This window comes from Haliotis rufescens, unplaced genomic scaffold, assembly GCF_023055435.1.
Source record: "Haliotis rufescens isolate VD_foot unplaced genomic scaffold, xgHalRufe1.0.p SCAF_7, whole genome shotgun sequence".
Taxonomy (NCBI): domain Eukaryota; kingdom Metazoa; phylum Mollusca; class Gastropoda; order Lepetellida; family Haliotidae; genus Haliotis; species Haliotis rufescens.
In genome coordinates, this window is record NW_025964361.1 from 14,255,611 (window position 1) to 14,280,659 (window position 25,049).

General features: G+C 40.9%; 1 protein-coding gene across 1 annotated transcript in view; it reads left to right on the top strand.

Moving 5' to 3' along the window:
* Positions 1-412: 412 nt before the first annotated feature.
* LOC124141855 (solute carrier family 22 member 15-like) overlaps positions 413-25,049 on the top strand; it is a 45,890-nt gene continuing 21,253 nt past the window's right edge. The window contains exons 1-2 of the mRNA XM_046510009.2: positions 413-621; positions 16,020-16,318. Of these exons, the coding sequence (XP_046365965.1) occupies positions 16,040-16,318 (279 nt within the window). The 5' untranslated portion in view covers positions 413-621; positions 16,020-16,039. The remainder of the gene's footprint in view (positions 622-16,019; positions 16,319-25,049) is intronic.

Genomic DNA, 25,049 nt, shown 5'->3' on the forward strand with positions numbered 1-25,049 from the left:
GTAAACGTCTAAATTCCCTTTTTGTATTTTTATACCACAACGTATACCAGCGCGCCTTTAACGTATACAACTTACACCTAACTTATCCATAGCGTGTTTCAGCGTTGCCGACGTTTTAGCAAAACATCTCATACGTTGCCATACATTGTACGTTACCGCTACACGTTGTAGCGTGACAGGGCCATGAAGCTGAACCCTAGCCCAAATGACTTGAAGACGAATTCTAAACGCCAAGCCCTATACCACAATTGAGTACATATCACTAATGAAATTGTATGAATAGCATTAATGAAACTGATGGAATATCAGTAATCACATATTTACTTATGTCACTAATCAGTTTATTTAAAATGTCATTCGTTAACTTTGCTCACTTGCCTGTGAGACGGCCCCTATAATCCTCTATTGTTGTGCCGATCAACACGCTTCAATGCTTGGCCTTCCTTGAACAGTAGAAGCGGTCATTCCGGGATGTTCCCTCCCCGACAGCCATTCAGTAAACGCTGACATAGTTTAGAAATAGGAGCACCATCTGGGTCGTAAACATGCAATGTAGTAGCGCTTGTTCCTGCACCGTAGACGGAGTTGTTTCGCGGTGTAAAATTCAGGTGACACATTAAGGTAGGTATTTTGCTGCAGTTGTGTTCGATTTGAGCGAGTGTACACTGCACGAGCATGTCCATGCTGTCTTGAATGTCATGTCTGTCATACCCCTATTACTACGTATACAACGGTTCTGGTTTTCTTGGTGTATGTGTGCTTCTGCGTTACTTTTTCAAATGTCAACAATCTATCTGCTCGCGAACAGCAGATAGGGAAAGTGCTGTCCCATTCTGTGCTGGTGGTGCTCCTGCGTACAATGAGAATGTTCAGGCTGTTGACGATAACGTATATTGCTGCAGTTAGTGATTGAAAGACCAAGGTCAACTTTCCTGGCGAGTAATGTGATCGGCCGTTTAAGCCGTTCTAGATTACCGTGCAATTTTAGAATTTAGAATTGTGAGTCCGCACTTTGTATGTTTTACTCAAGTTGGAGTGTAAGGAGTGTGCGTGATCTGTAATGTTTACATAGTTCCATTTGTTCAATTGATAGGAATCTTTGACTATGTGACTACATGGATGTGTGTGTGTGTGTGTGTGTGTGTGTGTGTGTGTGTGTGTGTGTGCTGTAACTTGATATACAGATGCAAAATGAAGAGTGGAATATTCATTCACTGTAAACGTTATCGCAGCCCCTTGATGTTCTCTTGTGTGCACATGAATATCAACACATACGATCTGTTTCTGAAGGGCATTGTGGTGCATGTGACCTTTCATGCGTGTGTTGGCATTGTAAACGATCACGCTAATGTGTATAATAAGGGCACATGTTTCATTCGTTGGTAATCACAGTCACAGAGTTATCAATGTACACTGCGTTGGCAGACAAACAAAATGTTGCTCTATGCTGTCGGCTGTCGTGGTTGGTGTGACGCATCGGCAAGTTTCAAATTAATTGCTCAGGGGTATGCCGGTCCCTATTGTGTACACGTGAATACATGTTCCATAATGTTTGCGACTACTCGACATTTTCTAGCACTTAAGCTGTGAGGATTTCAAAGTAAAGATGACGGTCGTGTGATAGGCGTTACTGCGGGTTGGACATTTGCATGCTGCTTGACAAGTCCTATCAAGTATTGTAGTCTGTAAATATATAAAATTTGTATTTAAAGTAAATCATATACTAGTATACAGTTACATTTACATATGTGATTCATAAAAGTCGTCGGTTGTCAAAATGAATGATTGCAAAAATTACAATCGTGTGATATCCTCCGAGAAATATTGCTAAATATTATCGCTAAGATAAAGTACCAATAACCAAATGTGAAAATGTGTTGCCTCAGTCGTTCATAGTTTCGCTGTCTGACGACAGTGTCTCTTTCAGCTGGAGGCATTTTCGACTCTATATTTGGATGAGATTGCGATTTCCGTATGTTTTAAAGCGATGCTGATACTTGATGGGACGAACTTATTCACAAAAGGGACGTGTTGCATCTTGTTACTGTTATGGTATAAGCATGAATGTTGATGTGGCGCAACCAGATACCCCTTCCACCACATTTCAAACAGTTTCCCTCAAATCAGCAGATGCACTACCAACAGCGCTTAAACAATATACACCAAGCGGATCTGCGTTGTTTACTTAGCGGTGTGTTCGTTATCATACAGGTAAAACCTTTTCCTTGCTTTTATTGTATAATTATCAGATTTAGCTCGCTTGAAATGAAAGTTCAAAGAGGCGTATGTTCTGTGAAGTTGTTTGTTTATGGTAATGTGTGACTGTGTCAGTCTATGGGCTTCACAAAAAGTGGGGGACAATGAAAGATAATCATTCGTCACAAAAAAACATCAGCTTGAAAAATGACATCCAGAGATATAACGGTTTCGGAAGCCACAACATGTTCATCTGTCAATTTAGATTGGGTGAGGATACGATAGAAGAAAGAACCACAAGCGGTGGCTGTGTAGGTTAGGTCGTGACTTCGTGTGCTGGCGATTAGGTGCCTCACTGCGGGACTGTGGGTTCGAATCCCGATTTACCCCAAAAAGTACTATAATCTGTACTTTGCTAAGAACGTGTTATTCCAGATATAACATTTGGTAAATCATTATGTTATCCAAAATAAGGATTGAACTTGCAATGAAACCCAGTCTGCTGGCGACCGGCCAAACACGTTTGACAGTAGGAACTGACAGCCTTTAGACAAAATATTGCCCAGCATGGCATAAATTACTATCCTGTCAACGCGCGAAATGTGTAGGCAGATTGAGAAGTTACCCTGATTTTGTTATGGTGCTAGTTGATTCTACACGGGCTGCGTTCGGAGTGTATCCAAATACTGCTCAGTATCGTAACATTATTAACATGTCTCGTACACCCCAGTTTGGACAAGAATGTGAGGTTAAGCGACCGAAGAAATAAACCGCATCTGTATAAAAATATTCTTCGGGTAAATAGCTAAACAAACAAAGGCAAATTGTATAAATATTTATTGTTGATAGTCATTTGGAGTCATAAATGTGAAGTTAAATAATGCGAGCAAAGACTACTCGCATTTTTCGCATTTAATTCACGCTCGCGTTAATTTCAAGATTTACCTTTACACGAAAGGAAAGCAATGATATCAGAAAAAAAGAACATGAAATTGTCTCCTATACAATGTTGGAAAATATTAAATAATCACACAAATCAGAAAAAAAGATGATATTAGTTGGAAAAATTTTTTATGAGCATGTTACTAAAATTAAAGAGTGCATTTTGTGATATATTCTCAGGTAGAAGGCGACTATGATTTTGACAACTAATTTCTTTATGGAGATTTTATGTTGAATGAAGATTAATAGCATATGCGACCAATATAAACATCCGAAGCCTTTCAGCGGGTGAATACAGTTGATACCCCGTTCACGAGGACAAAGACCTTACTGATACACATCAGGACGTACAGCAACTACAGTTGCGATAACAAGGCGGTTGATTGATTAACTATAGTTAATTTTCGAGTGTCATGTTGAACCGTCGTCTTCGTTTTGGCTGAATACATCGCCAATATGGGCACCATCGTTTAATGGTTTATATGAGAATAATAGCTGTCTGTTAGTTGGACAATGAGCCACTTGTAGCTGAAGCTGAAGTCTCGGGGAACGAGGACAACCTCAGTTAAACGAAATATATATTACCTGTTCTATCAGATTATGCGAAACAATGTGTTAATAGTCAAAGAAATGGGCGCCTTCATTCACGACTTTGTAACTGACTGGTAGTCTGTTCGTGCCAAGGCTAAACCGCTTTGAACTTAGTGACAAAGCATTTAATACGCCACAACTAACTGACGTTGGTCGGGCTGCCAGCGTCGACTGGGATGTGTTGTTGTTGACACCTCTTCTGATGGGTATCGGAGGGTGTAGTATGTCCTGCATGGTAGCGTCTCGCGATCTGGTTTCGGCAAACGAGTGTTGAAGCATTTGTCAACGCCTCAATGTACAGACATCACACCACAGTGTTCATCGTAACATAAGATGTTGTACTTTACCTACTGGAATTGATTTTACCACCCCAGAGTGCCACTGGAGGATGAACCATGTGGCATGACGAGCTATTCTTAAGTATCCATGTACGCTCAAGTGTGTCGGTCGGTCGGTAAATCGGCGTGTTTGTGTACGTGCGGGTTCGTGTGGGAGGGTGTGTGCTTGTTTTTGCATGTTTGGTGATGGAGGCATGTGATCAATTGTGCTGCATGTCACATTATGTGGATAAATGCGTTGGTTTCTATGCGTTCATGTGTGCATGTTCTTATCTGTGCGGACGTCATCGTTTGTCAGACAGTTAGTGAGTGTATAGTTCGAGTGACAGCATGTAATCCAGTGTGCATCTCTGAACGTTAACATAAACTTCCGGACAAAAGAAAGCATACATTTGAAAATTGGGTTTGACCAAAATATTACAGACGTTATTAAAACATACAAATCTGAAAACAGTCAACGAAACACTGCAAACTTATGGTCAAAAGCGTCACTATGACACCCGTATCAAATACGTCACCATGCAATAACCACTTTTTCATATTCAGCCACCACCAGACATGGGTGTATACTTTGTTTACGCGGCAGTGTATGTTTGTCAGACCTTTAGCGAGAGAATGTGTTTGAGGGACAGTACTGGCCTTTTCTAGTCTGTACAAGTGACAGTACGTTTTCGAATGTAAATGTTTGTCAATGTTGCTACTTGGCTTTGCTATATATTTTGATCTCATCGAAGATCGCCATTTACTCTTATCTCAGTTTGATTAATGTTTTAAATACATGTATCAGCTCTTAGTTTCTAAGTGGCCGGATAATGTCTTAAACTATGTTGAAATGGCGCTAGGTATCTTTGTCTCGAATTAAAGGTCAGCGGGCAATTCATATGTGAACCAAAATGTAAGTCCGGGTAAGGACACTGGTCACCAGCAACATTGTTTGTCTTCAGAGGCGACTAAATGTATGTGTGACTTGGTTGATCGTCGATCTCAATTGAGTCGATCGATGATGCTGGTGGTGTCAATCACTCAACTGTATCGTCCAGACTCGCTTATTCACTGGGATATAGTATTGCTGAGTGCTTCGTAAAATAACAAACAAACAATAAACCAAATCCTTCACTCGGTACAAGCACGATGCCAAGAACAACAGTATTATTTCAGCTGTTGGTAACGTGTTTACCTTATATAGGTGTGCAGCCACTTTCTGAAGCATACTATCATGTTAAAGCCTGATTAAAAGACATAAAACGGAATCATACGGGGACATTTTATCAACACAAATAACAAATTATTAACAACGCAAATCCCTCTCTTGTTACACGACATTGTCTAATTTAAGTGTAAACAACACTTTTCAACAAAAACTAATTTATTTTTTTATGGCCCTTAATTGTGTGATATAACAGCCCGGGCCAAGTCGGACCGGACACTTCTGAAGGAGACTACGTTGAGAATGTAGAGGAAAAGGGCTTCACTTTAAGCAACATGTTTGATTTGAATACCACGATATGTCACATTGTGCATTCATAGCATTATATAATACTAGTCTATAGATGTAAATACTTCTGATGATACACGTGTGACGCTTAACTTGAGTTTGACAGCCCTGTGGGAGGATCAGGTCATTCCCCAGGATCAAATCACTCCCCTTAGGATTGAAACAGAGTTGGTTTTTACACTAAAACTGATCAAAACCTAGAATGACTTTCGGGGAATTAGCCACGGGATCAACACACCTTCAAAGACAAACAGAGAGAGGTTCTCAGGCAAAGCAGGAATCCTTTTATTTAATGTTTTCATCATCATCATCAAGCATATAGACATAGTCAGACAATCTTCCCCATCATCAAACACAAAGACATATATATCCAGACAAATAATTAAGTAGTAATGCAAAAACTGTTAAGACATTCGTCGTTATATGATAGTAAACCTTTGATATAATGCAGGCGTTATAATTAATTCACATTACATTGCTCATAATGTTTGGTATACATTTAAGGTCCTCATAAATAACATCTGAACAATGTTTACAAAAAGCATTCATATGAAAGATTATAATAACACCTTTCTTGAACAATGACATGTCTAATAACTTATTTTACGTTAAATACGGTACATGTGACGTCGTGAACTATAGCTGATTCAGATGTACACTTCAGAGTTAATAGTGAATGCAAGATTTAATACGGTAAATAATAATGGGACCCGCATTCAATGACTGAATACACTATACTAAATTCAGATAACAGCTATGCGCAAAATGGTTAAATACGGTACGTTCCGTCACTGCCGAGCGCTGTTGAGTGCGCCGTTATGTTACAATGAGAGGTGCCGCCTGTGCATGTACAAATCCCACATGACTGAATACCGTATTTGAAACTTGAAATATATATGAATTAAAACTGATTATTAGTGAACATATATTCCAATGTGAATGTTTATGAACCTTATTGGAGATCTCGCCCAAACAGAGAAATTGCCTGTGAACTGAAATTTAGAAATGGATATAAATACTGCTTAGGAAAGCCTGTTTCATAAAACTACTACGTTATCTGTAGCGTCCAAATCATGCTTAAAGTATAGTATCTGATATATTCTACACAGCGTCCATTCATCTTACCGAATGGAAATAATATGCATAAATTGGAAAACATAAATTTATTAGTCATTGCTTAAATTGCGTGCATTTAGCTAGAACAAAGTTACGTTCGAGTATTTGTAGTTTAGTGATATGCCCTCACAAAGTAGTTACCTAATAATAAATATATTTTTGGCTACAGATAAGAATAATATACTTTGCTGTACTTGCACTGATCTGGTTTTGTATATAAAGAATATATTTAAGGATTGACTGTATTTTTTTCGGTTCATTGAGGTATGAATCGAAAAACCGATGCGCAAACTGCATGAATCCGCGTAGCCTGGAATTAACTACAGTAAAAAAACCGATGTGCAAACAGTATGAATCCGCGTAGCGGATTCTTACAAAAGTTTGCACATCGGTTTTTCGATTCATACCTCAATGAACCGAAACAAATATACAGTCAATGCTTATAATTAAATTCGACAACGTAAAACATGTTTTATCTACAATGGTTTAACCCAAAACAGTTGCATATATCAAAACAGACAAAAATGACGACATTGATAAATATTCCAGGTGTAGGAATACATACAGTGGCGTGACATGAATCAGGTGATCGTTTAATTTATGCACATTACTTGACACGCCACACACAAATAGTAGCCAATCAATGGAGAGTGGGATTAAAACAATGTTCATTGGACCTGTCAATTAAGGCAAGAGGCGAAAAGAACTGACTGTAACGAACCGGAAGAAATATGTCCGAGAGAAGGCGGCTGTTTCAAATAACATGCATGTTCATTTACTGCGTGATTCAAACATTACTTCCCTGATTACGGTAAAACACAGTTGGAGAAATGCTAGTTAGAAATGAAACCCGAAGACATGAAAGTTGAACCGAGGCGAGAGGGAAAAAAACAGTCGAGCGAGCCTGCACGTTTGCTGTTTCATTCATTCTCGGCCTTCGGTTACAAAGGGTAGTTTGGACAATGAATATGCATGAAAGTCGCTAAATGTCCTGTGCATGACGATACACGTGAGCAGAAAGGGAATTCCCTCGACTGTAATATTGGGATTCCCCGACATTCCGCAGTAATAAAAGTAGTGCGCCGTGGTGGGCGTGGTTTAATTTTTTACATTCATTGGGAAATGAACGCAATAACACGTGACCAATTCAGCTAATCGGAATGCAGGACTTTACATGAACACAACGAAAATTTAATTATTTGATGCATAAACATCGGATATAGGTTATGTTCTAGAACCGTATTTATCAGGCATAAAAACGCAAACTAATATACTTAGCGTAAATTATATCGAGTAACTGGATCATGTTAATGCATACTGACGCCTTTAATGTTGTTGCATTATACACCCACTCTACTAACGATACAGGACACAATAAGGTAAATAACACGATACACATATGAATACTGGTCCTACAGATACACGGACAAATAATTCATACATTATTATAATGCACGCTATTCACATTGAAACATGATAATTATGAAGCATCCTCGACACCTGTGAATAATAATTATTTGCCTAGTAGTTTTAACCCGATAAATAAACATGTGGGATACGACCGCTGATTGTGGAATAGTAATATTTCTACATGAGACGCACGCATATAAATTACTGTAGTTAATTTATGTCAGTAAAACTTGAATAATATGCAGCTTAGATTCGAACGGCATTTCGAATACATAGAATATAAGTTCATTGTTCAAGCAAGATATTCATACGAAGTTAAAGACAATTTTAAAAGCAAAGTTCAACGTAAATGGCAAAGTAACAAGTAAAAGTGACTTACCTTCAAAGACAAACAGAAAGTGGATCTCAGGCAAAGCAGGAATGACTAAAAGTCGATTTCCCCCTATATTTATACCTGAGACCTCCTTTGTTAATCTCAAGGCAAGTCTACACGTGTATGTCCAGTTTGAAATGTCAGACTTTGGACTAATAAAGACTGGACATGTTATACAATTTTGTATGATGGGTTTGGTCTGCTAGTAGCCAAAGCAGACGGTCAGTTTGGAAAGTTGAGTAATAGAAGATTATAAATGCCGTTAGAATCACTCAGCTCGTGTTTGGTTTCGTGTTTTCAATTTTTCTAGTTTGGTCATTGCAGCTAAATAGCTGATAACGGTAAACTGGTAAATGCCGAACGCGCTGACCACTACCCGTTGTTATTCAACATGTAATTAAAGTAAATCTAAAGTGCCGGGTGTTGTTATAATTATACAATTTCTTATCGCTAGTTTGTACCGACAGGTCTTAAATGGTTAACCGAAAACTTATGAATTGAAGGCGAATTTCACAATAAAAGTTGAATAAAATTTTAGCACTGTTACAGGATCATAACACTTTCCCTTGGGTCATAAAACGCCCCCTTTGCCGAATGAAAACACTACTTATAAAAAAGCGTAATACTATTGTATTGACGCTGAGCAGCGCCCTACCCTCATCAACTACTTATCCAAACCTTTGAATCGGCCGTATATAAAACTTAAATACTATTTTCTCGTAAAGAAACTGGTAGATTTGCACATTGAGTATTACCATATCTTAAGCTTATATGAATATGACTGCAGTACTGGTAACATTAGAGGTCTTCTTACAATATAATTTGTGTTGTTTCTTGACCTTCAAATTTGATGTCTACACAAATGTAACTGTGTAACCCGGATCGGTATTTAAATTATTTTAAATACGCCAGTTAGGCCTGTTTACCAATCCCTTTCAAGTAAAGTTGAATAAAATATGTTTCAACTGATACTTGTACGTCAAGATTGAATTATCCTATAATAATCCTAACATGAAAACTTGAATATCTTCCAACTCTCTCTCATATTCATGATTATATTAAAAAAATGCGCCCCTCGTGGTTCATTCAGCCTGCAGTGTTTTAGTCACAATGAACAACGTCGTGTATTTCTGAAGAAAAAAATAAGTTACCAACATGTGTGGTCACTCGGCACTTCATGGCAGTCCATGTGCTGTAACTTTATAATTTAAGGAAGAAAATTTATATATTATGTATATATAATTTAATTTCATACAAATATAACATATGTAAATGAACTTTAAGACTATGCCATTGATAGACAGTGCGTGTCTATTTTATAACACGACTAATGAAATGGCATGTGCTGAATGATATGAGTCTAACCATCATGTACCCAATGACAACTCTACTGATCCATATGTAGAAAATATTTTGACACAGCTGTCCAGCACTGTATTAAATCTGTCCGATAGAGTTAACTCTATGCCCATCAGGTCAGACAGCCAAACCTCTGAAACGTGTATTTCTCTGCAGTTGTCTAAATATAGTGGCAACGGACACTATGCTGCTTTCGAAGGACAATCTAAGATGATGGCTTCTCAGTCAGACTGGGATGATTATCAAATCAGCTCAAATGTTGGGCTGTGCCATCGAGGGTGTTGCACAACAATTCTGTGCACGCCTACCTAAACACGAGCGCATTGATTATGCTTGGCTCAATCGAACTTTGAAAAGATGGTATGGTGCCGCACTTCCTGATGTGTGTGGAGAAAAGTTGCTAAGCCGTGTTCGTAACAAATTAAAGGTGAGAAGATTGCTGATCTTCGCGATGATCTTTGGAAAGTTGCCAACGAAGCATTACCAGATCTCGATTACAATTTGCAAAAGTGTATGATTCTTGATGCTCTTACGAGGGCAGTCGATAGGGAACTGAGACTCAGAATGGTCAACCGAGGTGTTAAAGGTCTGCAACAGGCTGTAGAAACTGCTGAGTTGTATGCGTCGGTACTGGAAAAAAACCTCGCCAGGCAGACCTGTAAGAGCGATGAGTTCCCACCCTTCCGCTATTGGTGCTGAGAGACATGTTCTCTTTCGCTCTGAAATGACAGGACTAAATGATGGGTTAGAATCTAAAAAAGACGTTTTGACTACACAGTTCGCAGATCTTCAGAAAACTGTTTGTAAACTTGCCGAGTTGCAAATACAACGTGATGATTCTCGGGGTCGCTCACGGGACCGATCGAGCGGTAGTCATGGTAACTACAATCCCAATGACAAACGTGAATATTAGACCGTGTTTTCGGCTTGGTGATGGCCACGTTGTACACATCAAGATCAGTGACACTTACTTTACCCTTCTTGTAGATACAGGCAGTCAGGTTTCATTACTTTCTCCTTCTGCATTTAGAAGACTTCCCAAGGGAATAACTCTCAATCCAGTAGATTTAAACCTCGAAGCAGTGAATGGTACAATATTCCCTGTCAAAGGGGTGTTCGAAAGCTACATTGTTACTTCACGATACAGTGAAACAAACTAAGGAAGAGTTCATTGTAGCAAACATTGATGGCTCTTTTGATGTAGATTGTATTTTGGGTATGGACATAATGAATGCTTTAAGGACAGCGGTTGATCTTGAGAGATGTAAGATCAAGTTACATGATGTTAGGTTACAGACATTTCCAAAAAACTGCAATTTTGAATGAAAACACCAAACTACCACCGCACTCTGTATCTTTTGTGAAACTTTCATACTCTGATATCTCCATTCCATACAAAGCTAAGGAGCGAAATACTCGTCCTGAATGGGAGGAGATCTCAGCAACTTCCGATGCTGTGAAAGCAGTGTGGGGTTAGTTTGGCAGATTGTCAATTCGACATGGAGCACTACATCGAACATTTGAGAGTAATAATGGCAGACGATGACATTGGTAAATTATTGTCCCAGATGTCAAACGTCGCCTGATAATGTCTCTTCACCATGACGGCCCAGTGGGTGGCCATCCCGGAGTCAACAGGACACTCTGTAACATTCAGCAATCCTACTATTCGGTGGGTTTGAAACAAGATGTCTGAAAGTACTACTGTGACAAATGTGTTGCACGGAAACGACCTGGGAAGCGTCGAGTGCCCGCGAAGGAGTATGTCACTGGTTCTCCCATGGAACGACTCACGACAGACAAAATGGGTCTGATAGATCGCACGTCATGGCCGCTTACAGATCCGCTAGGCATGAGTCTACGGGATTTACACTAAATGAGTTGGTCTTGGGCAGAGAGGTTCGACTCCCAGTTCATCTAATGACAGGAAATCCAACCTCTGTTGCTATGGAAACAAAGGAACACGTGCAAGAATTGCAAGCTCAGTTTGAGCAATCTTTCTGAAGGGCTCGCTGTTAAATGAAGCATGCTTCCGACATACGGAAAAAGCGCTATGACATTGGATCAACCGCAAAAGAAACATCACCTCAAGTAGCATTGCATGAAAAGTTGTCAATTAAATATCTGGGTAGGTTTTGTCAAAGTTTCTAAACTCATTACCTTGTCTGGAGAAATGAAATTTTATGATTAAAAAAACAAAGCAGATGACAATAAAACCGTTTGCCCAAACGCATGCCTCATTTGGCACGTCGCCGCAACCACGAGTTTCAGCATGATAACGCCCGTGCCCACACTGCGAGAGCAAAAAGAGACTTCCTCCAGCAGAATTGCATCAGAACCATGCAGTGGCCTGCCCTCAGTCCCGATTGAAATCCCATTGAGCACCTGTGGTCGGAGATTCAAAAACGGCTGAATGACGTCCGACCAAGGCCGACAACTGCAGCTGAACTGAATCAGGCGTTCCTCAGCGTGTGGGCTCAAGTGCCTATGGCCTTCATCAACCGCCTCATCCATTCCATGTCTCGACGATGCACGGCAGTCAACAACGCACATGGCGGACACACGAGTTACTGACTTGTGATGCCAGTTTCTCAGAGGCTAGTGTTGTGTTTCACTTTAAGAACATTTGACACTTTAATTTCAACCTTGATGATCAGTTATGCGAAGTTTCATATATTTAATATGTCCCAAAGTATGTTTACAGTGTTTAGACAAATAAGGGTTCTCATATATCTATCCATAGTGACGTTTCTTTTAGCTTCGTGCTATAAAATAATATCACAGTACATATTCGTTCGACGACCAGCTGTGACATTAGAGACGATCAGCTGGTTGTGACGTCATGGTTGTTTTTACTGTTAAGATCCCGTTGGATTGAGATCAGCGGTGAATTTCTGCAGTCGCTTGATATTGTGAGTATTTCAGTAGCTTACCACGCTGTGTTAGCTACTATATTGTATATTCATTGAGTAATTCAATATAAATCCTTATTGATAAATATACTTGCTAATTTGAGTGGTTTATTCGTGTAAATAAATTGATAGCGTTATTGTTGACAAAGATATCCTGTTCTGTGTTTATTTGAAAATGCAAACTGTGTACGCATGTCCAGTTACCTGAATCCCCCAGATCCGTCACAGTTCGTATGGTCGTCGATAATGGAGTACATGTTCTTAGCCAATAACAACGCCCGGCCCAAGGTTAAGGAAATCCCCTCTGTGTGACAACTCGAAAATCGGTGAGTGTGTGTGTGTGTGTGTGTGTAATTACGTGTGCAAGTAATCGGAGGGAACCAAGGTCATAGGTTATATCCGACAACGTAAGGTAGTGTTTATTGACATTTATAGATAGCGCAGGGGATTAATTAAGGCTCCTGCCTTCAGGGATCTTATATTAAGGGTGGATACGCCGAATCTTTGCTGGGTATATTAAATAAACAATGGATATATAATATCGGTGCACTTATAAAACATATTGAAACAATTAGGTATTTTGAATATATGAAGTTTACAACAAACCTAATGAAGTGATTTCCAATATGACAATAACCCTAGTCTTGATATCCTTGACTGTTGGGGAGCTTTTGTCCTCAAAAGTGTTTCAAAACTATAATTACTGTAAGCTCAGGCAATATAACTGCATATTGCACCTACAGGTTGTCAAGGATTTGCTACAGGCAATGATCATGATTCATATAATTGAAATGACGTCAGGAACGAGATATAGCCACGTGCAAGTAAAAAAATGAACAGCAGAATGGTAAACATCCCACAGATAGGCAGAGGCTCCAGCTCGCTCGCACACACAAACCACAGATGGGCAGAGGCGCCAGCTCGCTCGCACACACAAACCACAGATGGGCAGAGGCGCCAGCTCGCTCGCACACACAAACCACAGATGGGCAGAGGCGCAAGCTCGCTCGCACACACAAACCACAGATGGGCAGAGGCTCCAGCTTGCTCGCACACACAAACCACAGATGGGCAGAGGCGCCAGCTCGCTCGCACACACAAACCACAGATGGGCAGAGGCTCCAGCTCGCTCGCACACGCAAACCACAGATAGGCAGAGGTTCTACCTCGCTCGCACACACGAACCACAGATGGGCAGAGGTTCTACCTCGCTCGCACACACAAACCACAGATGGGCAGAGGCGCCAGCTCGCTCGCACACATAAACCACAGATGGGCAGAGGCGCCAGCTCGCTCGCACACACAAACCACAGATGGGCAGAGGCGCCAGCTCGCTCGCACACACAAACCACAGATGGGCAGAGGCTCCAGCTCGCTCGCACACGCAAACCACAGATGGGCAGAGGCTCCCGCTCGCTCGCACACACAAACCACAGATGGGCAGAGGCGCCAGCTCGCTCGCACACACAAACCACAGATAGGCAGAGGCTCCAGCTCGCTCGCACACGCAAACCACAGATAGGCAGAGGTTCTACCTCGCTCGCACACACAAACCACAGATGGGCAGAGGTTCTACCTCGCTCGCACACACAAACCAAAGATTGGCAGAGGCCCCAGCTCGCTCGCACTCACAAACCACAGATGGGCAGAGGTTCTACCTCGCTCGCACACACAAACCACAGATGGGCAGAGGTTCTACCTCGCTCGCACACACAAACCACAGATGGGCAGAGGCTCCAGCTCGCTCGCACACACAAACCACAGATGGGCAGAGGTTCTACCTCGCTCGCACACACAAACCACAGATGGGCAGAGGCTCCAGCTCGCTCGCACACACAAACCACAGATGGGCAGAGGTTTCAGCTCGCTCGCACACACAAACCACAGATGGGCAGAGGCTCCAGCTTTTACACACACAAACCACAGATGGGCAGAGGCTCCAGCTTTTACACACACACTTGGGACTTTTTCAGCCAGCGACAAACCCCGCTCGCGGCCGCCCTTTCAGTCGGACATTTAGTATCACAAATCATTGTATTGAAAAGAACTATATTAGTCTATAATAACTATGTGATTGTATATGTCTCGGCTTTGCCAGCAGATGCATAACCAACTTCAAAAGTCGACACTGGAATGTAATGAAAATGCAATCATGCGAATTTGGCTCTAAACTGTACTTATGAATTTTGATAAGTTTGATAGACACGAACATAGCCGGTGTTATGAATGGGCACAAAAGAAGGAGTAGCGTACAGACTAAACAACACAGACTCCACTCCACAAGCCTGGTGAATATGCTCAGCAATGACGCTCCATAACTTACAATACTTCTGTCCTAACGGTTAACACAATTTAACGGTTTATCATTTTCGCAAAGAGTTAATACAATTTCAGTGTATAAATGCTTACATACTCAGACACGAATATGGGTTATGGTACATTATGTAAGTGTTTCATATGTCGGTAGACAGGTAATAGAGTTATGAACAGGAAATTATACCGTACTGAATATTTTCCGAACGCTGAAAATAATAATGATAAAACCTTGAATCCAACCGGGAGTCTGATTTGCATATCCCAAGCACCCACTGTGTGTCACCATACCCATCAGCCCCTTCACTCTTGCCCGTTGGTATTTCGGGGCAGACTAAGTCTTCATCATTTCCCTGCTTGTCTCCCATGGTTTATCTGACTTATACCAACCGTCTGATTACAATTTGTGACTTATCTTAAATGTGTGATGTAATACATGGACATTGGTCACTGCCCTCCAACGTTTATTTACAGATGCTTTATCGACGACTATTAATCTGTTTAATGATGATACTCGTCACCATGGGCCAGATTAGATAGCATTAACATGCTGTGCCTTGTTTAGAAAATCTTTAAAAACACATTTTATCGGGTACTTTATAACTTTCATTGTATCAAATATTATACGCTCAAACCCTCTACAAAGGTTGGGGTACGAGCTGACTACATTAGGAACAACCACGGTCGACCACCAGTTAGTGTATCAACAGGTAACGTACTTTTACCAGAGATAGAGACAGAAAGGAGGAAAGTCAATATGTAGCTGATGCTGTGACCTGGACTCGAACCACGATCACAGGTTTCTGGTACACAGCTAAGGGGCACAACTTTGCACAGACGACAGAGCCCAAACACCCCCACCCCACCCCCTCTTTGCCCCGTACACTTTAAAGAAGAAATTGTGATATATGCTCCTGAAATAAATCTAAAGCATGTTGTTACTGAAATGTGTTTTTATCCATGACTATGATCAGGTGCTGCCAGGGTCCTAACCATGCATACAGATGACATCATAGAAGAAGTGGGAGGCATGTCCAGGTTCCAGCTCCTCCTCCTCTTCCTCATTATCGGCAGCAAGACAGTTCACCCATGGGGTATGTTGATGATGTCGTTTACCGGCGTCCCCCCGGACTTTTGGTGGTGTGACAAGAACGCTAGTGTAGTCCCTAATGGCGCCATAAACTACACATATGAGCAGCAGTGCCCCTCCGTGGACAGTAACAACACGTGCACCCTCGTGTACAGTCAAGAGAAAAATACGGTGATTAATCAGGTGAGTACATTCTGATGATCACGGAAACAGTAGTGTTGATAAAGTGTTCGTTGTTAAGTACACATTCAGGTTTCAGCCACCAAGCTGGTACCAGCTGCTAGTTGTCGACAATGGAAGCATAAACTAGGTTCCGTTTACTGGCAGCTGATTTGTGACAACCATTGTTTGAAGGAACATTTAATTCCAAAGGCGTGTTGCCATAACATGTGCATGTCTTGAATCTCTTAATTGCCATTACTTTAGGATGCTAGTGTTAATCCTCATAGTATTGTACACTGAATCTCCCATTCTGAACGACCTTTGCAACTATGTCACTGATTCATTACTGTTGTTTATTTTTATGACTTAATCCAAGTCAAGTGACTTCCAGCCCAAATGCGCTATGCCATCATGAGTCATAATTATGGCCATGCAATTTTAGATTATTTACAAAGTCCTCGGATCTAAGTTTATCAGTAAGAGTTTTCAATAGGTAAATAATAATATGAAATGTAGATTATGTAATGAATTTAATGAGACTGTCCAACACATTGTCAGTGGATGCCCAGCTTGGGCACAAACACAGTATCTTAGTACGACATGATGGTGTAGCTCGCTCATTTTATTACCGTCTTTGCCATGCTTGTGGTTTTGACACTGAGGACCATCCATGGTACGACCCGGAATATGTGGAGGGCGTCATGGAAAATGATAAATACAAAATTCTTTGGAATGGCCCCGTATACAGCCTTAGACGTAGCAAGGCCAACAAACCTGATCTTGTCCTTTTTGATAAATCTAATGAAATCATTTATATCATTGAATTTTCTGTCCCTTTTGACACTAATGTGATTGACAAGATTGAGGAAAAAACATGGCAAATACGCGGACCTCGCTTTCGAAATGTCACGCTTGCATCCCCAAGTACCAAGTTGTCCTACTCCCCATTGTTTTCGGTGCCTTAGGTTTGGTACCTCCCAATCCGTTGACTGACATTGGGAGAGTACCCGGATTTTCTACCAGCAATACAGCCCTTCTGACAATCTGGGTAATGCAGAAGGCTGCAGTGTTGGGTTGTCTTCACATTCTCCGAAATGTTTTGGGTGGGTTTGACTAGGCAGCGCTTCCTGGGAGAAGTCCCATTCGCTGTCTGGGCTGCATGAAGAGGGGGCAAGGGCCCTGAGCCGATGATGAGCCTAACCAGCCTGACTGTGCCAGGATCATCCAAACCCTCTTTGCTGCATTTTTTATTTTAATCTGTAAATACTAATACTAATAATACTACTAATAATAATAATCATAACTCATGATGAAAACAAGACATTCCACAGTTTACCTTAAACGAGCCAAGGATGTGGAACATAATGTCAATGTCACCGTTGAGTTTGTTGAAGATTCTGTACTGTTGGGCGGTACAGAAATAAGTCGAGCCTGTCGCTTGGATGAAGTCAGCTGGCCTGATAAGTGAAACAGAAGGCTTTCTGTTCGCTGGTCAGAACGAGACACTTCCCACTCGTCAATGCATCAAAATGGAAATATGAATTGTAGATTATGCTATGAATGTAATGAGACTTTCTAACACATTGTCGGTGGATGCCCAGCTTTGGCACAAACCCGCTATCTTAAGCGATATGATGGCGTGACTCGATCCTGGCGTGACACTGTCGGGTAGCCTAGTGGTTAACGCGTTCGCTTGTCACGCCGAAGACCAGGGTTCGATTTACCACATAGGTTCAATGTGTGAAGCCAATTTCTGGTGTCCCCAGCCGTGACATAGCTGGAATATTGCTAAAAGCGGCGTAAAACCATACTCACTGATTGGTTACACGTGAGCAGCTCAGAGATTAACAGTTTCCTTAAAAACATAAACACTGTCCTCCTTCATAGAGCACACAAGGGACCACAAAGTGACTTCGTTGTATCCGTCTGTTCGTTAGAAGGCTGTTCAATATAAACGTAGTTTTCTGTATCTCAATAAATATGAAACTAATATAGCATTTTTTGCATTTTTAAGTTATTTCCTAGTAACCCCTTCCTTTTCAAGAGTATATAGAGAATACTACACTCATTCTACATCACGAGTTTCGTAAAAATGGTATCTAACGAGAATGAGCGTTATATTATTTTTTAACCAAGTTAAATATGTTTTTAAGTGTAAACACATAACAATTTAAAGTTCGTTAACATACCAAACAGAACTTGTAAGATTTGCTTGACAACGGTATAAGGATCTATACCGAAACGTCGCTTAGTACAGTATTAAAGAAGTTGTTATCCATAAAGTTGTGTCTAACTTGTCATCCGTCAACTTCTAAGTAATGCCTATCAAACAATCTACCAAACTGAAACCGGTTGCACATCTGGTTGCGCATGAATATTAACATATGCCCAAACATGGGCATTTCTATGCATACGAATTAACCACCTGTTCCTGCTGTTGTGTGAACACCTGACAGCACCAATGAGTGACCTAGAAATAAAAGAACTCGAGTCAGCTTGACAGCTTCAAACGAAGGGCAAGGTCACCAGGGGAATAACAAAAGACAACCATGATCTACTCACATCGTTTTACGCTAGAGATCCATAGGGAAGTTAATGATCACACCTGGGATGTTTTGGGACACAAAATCAGAAGTCCGGCACACTTCCACCACGGAGTTTTCGCGAATGATTTGTATCGAAACTGTTCGTTTTGAGTAGTCTGATCGTGCAGTCGTGTACGTTAATCCTTAAACAAACAACTTCGTCGTCGTCGAAAACATTGCCGCAAAACACACTTCGAATGGGACACTGATGGCACAACCGGATCATCGAACGTGGGTAATAAATAACAAGACAACATGGGCCTGCCAATGGGCGAACTGTGGCCCATGGGCCCATGGAATTTTAACGAAATCTCGAAATGATTACTTAATTACATGCGGTGTCGAACTGACCAATAGGAATTATGCTTCAATGCGATTGAGGAAAACTTGAGTGAATATTGTTACAAGAAAGCAACTTTTAAATGCTTTGCCAGTTTTGGTATGAAAATGGTAACAGTAAAGAAAAAGCAACAGCCTTCTTGTGATAATTCTCATATTTTCATTAGTACGTTGTATCTAATTACAGTGTCGGCCTTATTTACAGGTGATTCTACAATACCTTCTCTCGGTCAATTACAATCTGCCACACCACGCGTGTTCGTTTTGTTACAAATGTGGTTTTGCAAAACATCTACGTATTATCAAATGTCCAACTACAGTAAGCCTTAACATTAATGGCATATCAATTAAACAGGCATTAAGCCACAACCACACACTCACTAAGGTGGAGTCTGATTTCAACACGGGGATGGCGGTGGGGGCTGGATGTCGGGGGTTCCATTTTGTTTCTTGGGGTCTGGATATTCTTGGGGGCTGGATATTCTACATAGGTAGGCCAGGACATGCTTAATCTATTCGTGAACACCTGGTGTCATCAAAGATTTTCAGTGATCAATTCATATAATTTTCAATACTGTTTTGCCTTCCACGTTTAGTGGAATTTCTTTCGGTGGACAATCGAGACTGGTTATTCTCTGGCGTTGATGTTTTAAATTTGGTAACATTTTGAAAAATATAATGTGTTCCCAAAATGCTGAAAAAAAGAAACATCTAGCATTCACAGGATATTATGGATGTTCTAAAAAAGGCACCTTCTTTCAGGGAAAAAAAACGTGAAGCGATGACCGAAATTTTTTTTTGTCTCAAACGAAAACCCCATATGTAGCCACGGGATACATTAGATTCAAGTTCGCTTCTAATAGATTTGTGGCCTACCAACGAAATAAATATAGAAAACACGTCATGAGTAACAAGATTGTTTAGTTGGCATACTACTACCGGGGAACCCATTCGTTGCTGGATGAACAGAGGCAAAGTTTCTAAGCCAAAGGAGACACCACATGTTCTATAATTTGTTTCCATGTGAACCAATTTTTACGAATAAATGTCTACTCATGTGATATTACTTTTTCATCTATAAACACGCTGAAAAACAGTTTTTACTGAATATGAATATGAATAATGAATACATATTGTGTAAATGATTACATCGTCTGTTACAAATTTAGATTAAAAAGAATTGTTAAGTTATTAGATTGCAATAGCCTTGTAGGTTATGGTGTGAGCAGCTTGTGGTAGCCAATGCAGAATGGGTGTTGAACAAGGTTTAGGTTACATCACGGCGTGTCAGCTTGATGTGAGTGTGAGTGAGTTGGGTTTAACGCCGCTTTTAACAGTATTCCAGTTATATCGCGGCGTGTCAGCTTAATGTGGGAGGAAAGCCCGAAGTGATGCAGGTCTCGGTCAGCTTGATGTGGGTGGAAAATGCCGTGATGTTAGACGTTTATCACTTTGTCGAAACCCACGAACATTGGTATGGTGCTGACAAACCCAGAAACATAATCGGGGCGAGCCGGGATTCGAAACCACTATCATATCTTTCTGGCGTGCCCAAGGGACGCAACTCTGCACACCGAATTGCGGCGCCTTAGACGACTGGGCCACCCGAGATGAAGAAATACTATTAGATAATAATAACGTTCTGTTGTGCTTTCTTTTTCATCATGTATTTTGTACATTGTCATCCTGACAAGGTAATATGCTAAACTTAACAAATATTGAACCTTGAGCAACATATGGTCCTTTGTGAAGCTTCACTATAAACAGTAAAAACAAGAAACGCAATATTTGTGTGGAATAGAATATGGGCGCAGTTTATTACAACATTTGTGACGAAACCCTGGGGGGAGAGGTTTAAGACTAATAATAAAATAATAACTGAGGGCCGATATATCATACGTGAGCAGCTCAGAGCATAAACAGGAGGGGCTTGTCTCAATGGGGTCGCCACAGATGAGTAACCCCCCTGAGCTAGAGTCGACAAGCCGCCGAGTCAAATCTGGTAAATATGCACAACCCGGCTAGCCGCCGGTAACCACCACTTCTGGCCAGCCGCCAGTAACAAACCCCTCCGGCCAGCCGCCGGTAAGGCCACACCCAGCCAGCCGCTGGCTACCACCAACCTACCTTATTGGAGAATGTTATCTGTGAGGGACATCACATCAACAAATCCATTCTCCAATTCAGATCATAACAATAGTCCTTTAGGCCTGCTAGGGTATCGCGTAGACAGGTGTGAAAGCATCATACTTATGATTGCTAACCTAACAATTACCTGAATCATATTCATGTCCCCCAGGGTCCCGCCACTGATCCCATACCTATGGGAGCGCCGCCACAAATGAAGGTCAAGTAGAACTGTTTAAACAGATACTCTCCAGTACTTCCTGTACTTCCTGTAGGCAAATAGCTATCCCCTCATCGGAAAGGTGAATGTCATCATTGTGATATAAGTTGGAATCGCTTGCTGTTATATCATGCTTAATTCGACGTCCCCCTTTTTTGCATATTAGATTCGTAACGAAACGGTTTACTCTCTTCCTCTTCCGTTCAATAGCAGCCCCGCTCTGTGCGCCATGCCACACCCTTCTAAGTAGGATTTCCGACCACACCAGAAGTGTTTCAGGCATAGACGCTGTGATACAAGAAACCAACCCTTCTATTTTCTTACTTAGGTCTACACCACTATCCTTCACTAGGTCATTTTATCCAAGATGTAATACAAGTACCTTTGGAGGAGGATGTGTCTTGAGTCTATTCTTAATGCATGGTCTCAAGTCGTCCATCTTCATTCCTCGCTTGCCAAGCCACTTCACCTGAGCTCCCAGCTGGTCTAGTCGCACATTCTTGCCAAATCCTAACCGCTGTGAATTCTTCTGAGCCCAATACACATAGGAAGATCCGACGAACCAAATGTCTGAAAAACTTAGTTGACAGGTTAAGCATACACATAAATTGTAACCATTCCTTATATTAAAAGCTATTCTGATATATCGTTTGAACGCATCCGATTTCCACCTACCCCAACACTTGATGACGTCAGTCGGGATACCCTGCATAGCTGCAGAGGTAGCTGCACCAATGCGAAAAGAGTGAGGCTTGGATTTATTGTGCTCCAGACCAACAAACCCTAACGCTTTTGATAACATTGAAGAAAACTGGTATCTTGTAACTCGAAGACCATCAATATGTATGAAAAAACTCTCTTGGGATGATGAATGGGGTCTGATATCCAAATACAATCTCAGCAATGCCACTGGGCAAATTGAAACATCAGCATGGGCTCCAATGTGCAGTTGAGCTGCTCTCAAATCGGTTTTGGACATGCGAATTGTCATAACAATACTTGATGAATTTATTATGACATCAGATAGCAGCAGTCCCTGATACGCTTGGCCTCTGGTACTCACTAGTTCACCTACACGCAAGAATCCAAAGAATGCCAAGGAGAACATACTCTGCAACAGAATAGTCTTGTACACTGACTTTGAAACAGATCGCAAGGCTTCCGTTAACTGTTTTAACAATAGTAAGGTGATAGGAGCTCTTGTATCCGGCTTCTGAGCATCTCTTCTTATTCCTTGTAACAACTTCTTGATGACAAAATTCTCTGTAGGGTCTGATAATGAGACTAATTTATGATATCTACTGATAGCTGTGATATGTTGATAAGCTGTTGCTGGAGACTTACCCTCCAATGATAGGTTGGCTATGTCATGAGCAATCTGTGAAACTGGAACCGGGCAGGTCTGATCTAGGTTATTGCTGAAACGAAACTGTTGAAATCCATGCAACGCAAACCTGTATGCCTGATTGGTGTTTTGAGATACTGACATACTTAATAGCCTGTTAGCTTCGTCTTCCATATCTGCCATAGAGAATCTGGTATTGGCGTTGGCTGCGGACAAGCCTGGGGTGCTAGAATCCGAAACTGCTGCAACTGAAAGCGGGATAAAGAATCTGCTATGCTGTTGTAGCACCCTGGAATATATTGAGGTTTCATGATTATGTTAAGCTTCAAGCATTTGAGAGTAAACAAACGGACTAAAATCATTACTCTCGGTGATGACGATGTTAACCTATTCAGTATATGCACTACTGCCTGGTTATCTCCTTGAATGTGATGTCTGAGGTGTAACCTTGGAGTCGCCATTCCTTGGGCCATAATCCAGCTGCCCACCTGCCTTTGAAGTACAAACCAAATCCACAATGCTCTCCACCCGCACTATCTGTAAATAACTGTAGAGAGTCACTTGACATCCAGTATTGGTCTGGGAACACTGTAATACCATTGTGACAGCTTAAAATTTCCAGCCATGTATTAATGTCCTCCTTCATCCCTCTAGTCAGCCTGATATGCTGATTTGCTCTATTTATATTTCTTGTTGAATCTATAAATCGTCTTGAAAATGGCCGTCCCATGGGGATTGCAGATAAAGTTCAACAAACCTATAAGTGACTGCATTTCCCTCAATTTCACTTTATTACGATCTGCAAACCCGTGAAGTAAGTTTTTATATTGATTGATTTTGTCTGTCGGTATTCTCAATTCCATTGTTACTGTATCAATTTCAATTCCAAGGAATGTCAAACAAGCAATAGGAACTCCCAACTTCCGACATAGCAACAAAAAGGTGTCAAGAGCTTCTTGGCAAAGATTAGGGTTAGGTGAGCTACCAAAAAGATAGTCATCCAAATAGTGAAGTAATGCCCCTTGTTTCAACCTGCATTGAGTAGCCCAGTGTATAAAACTTGCTACTTTTTCAAAAACTGCACAGCTCGTGCGGCATCCCATTTGGAGGCACATATCCACATAATAGTTATCCTGAAAATATATACCTAAGTGATCAAAATCTTGCATATTGATTGGACATAACCGAAATGCACTTTTAATGTCTGCTTTTGCTAACATTGCCCCTTTGCCAAATTGGTGGACTAAGTCCACTGCTTCATCAAAACTTGTGTAAGAAACTGAGGCATACTCATCATCAATATAATCATTGACTGATGTACCCTCTTGGTATGACAAATGGTGAATTAACCGATATTCTCCTCGTTCTTTCTTTGGGACAAGCCCAATTGGCGACACCCTTAATTTTTGAAGTGGTGGGAAACTAAATGGTCCTGCCATCCTACCTGATGTTATTTCTTTCTGTAATTTCTGCCTGACTACTTCTGGCAGTTCTGTACATGATTTCAAGTTATGGGAATAACATGATTCCCTTGTTGTTGCTGTCTATAGCGCAACATGAGCGGAAAGGATTAACACGTGACAACTGCACGTGAATCAGACAGATCTAGAGTAACCTCCCTTTCCCTATAAAACGAAACCGGCAGTTGATAATTGATTTTTTTTTAATTATACTGAAGATGTAGTAAAATTATTTATGTAAGATATTTTCCAAAATGTTATTCTCCATTCCATTCATGCCAAGATTAATATCTGATTGCAAACACACAAAAAAGTATGTTACTTTGTACATATAATAAACTTTAGAACTTTAAACGAGAGAATATTAAACTAATTCGTTCTTATGTATGCCGTTGTCTTGTCCCATTGCCTTACCACAATTAAGACCATTTTAAGGAAATATAACTTTGCCAAATTACATTTAAAGAGACGAGCCCCTATAACGCGTCATTCACCCCACCTCCGAATAATGCCCAGTCTAAAGTGTAAATACATGCCTGTCAAGACCTATACAACTAACGCCTCCCAAATTAAGCATTTGATCACCGTGATCAAGGTTTCAAATGGGAAGATATGACATATGCTCACCTTTTCGCGAACACCTGGTGTCATCACTATTCGATAGTAATTCATAAGC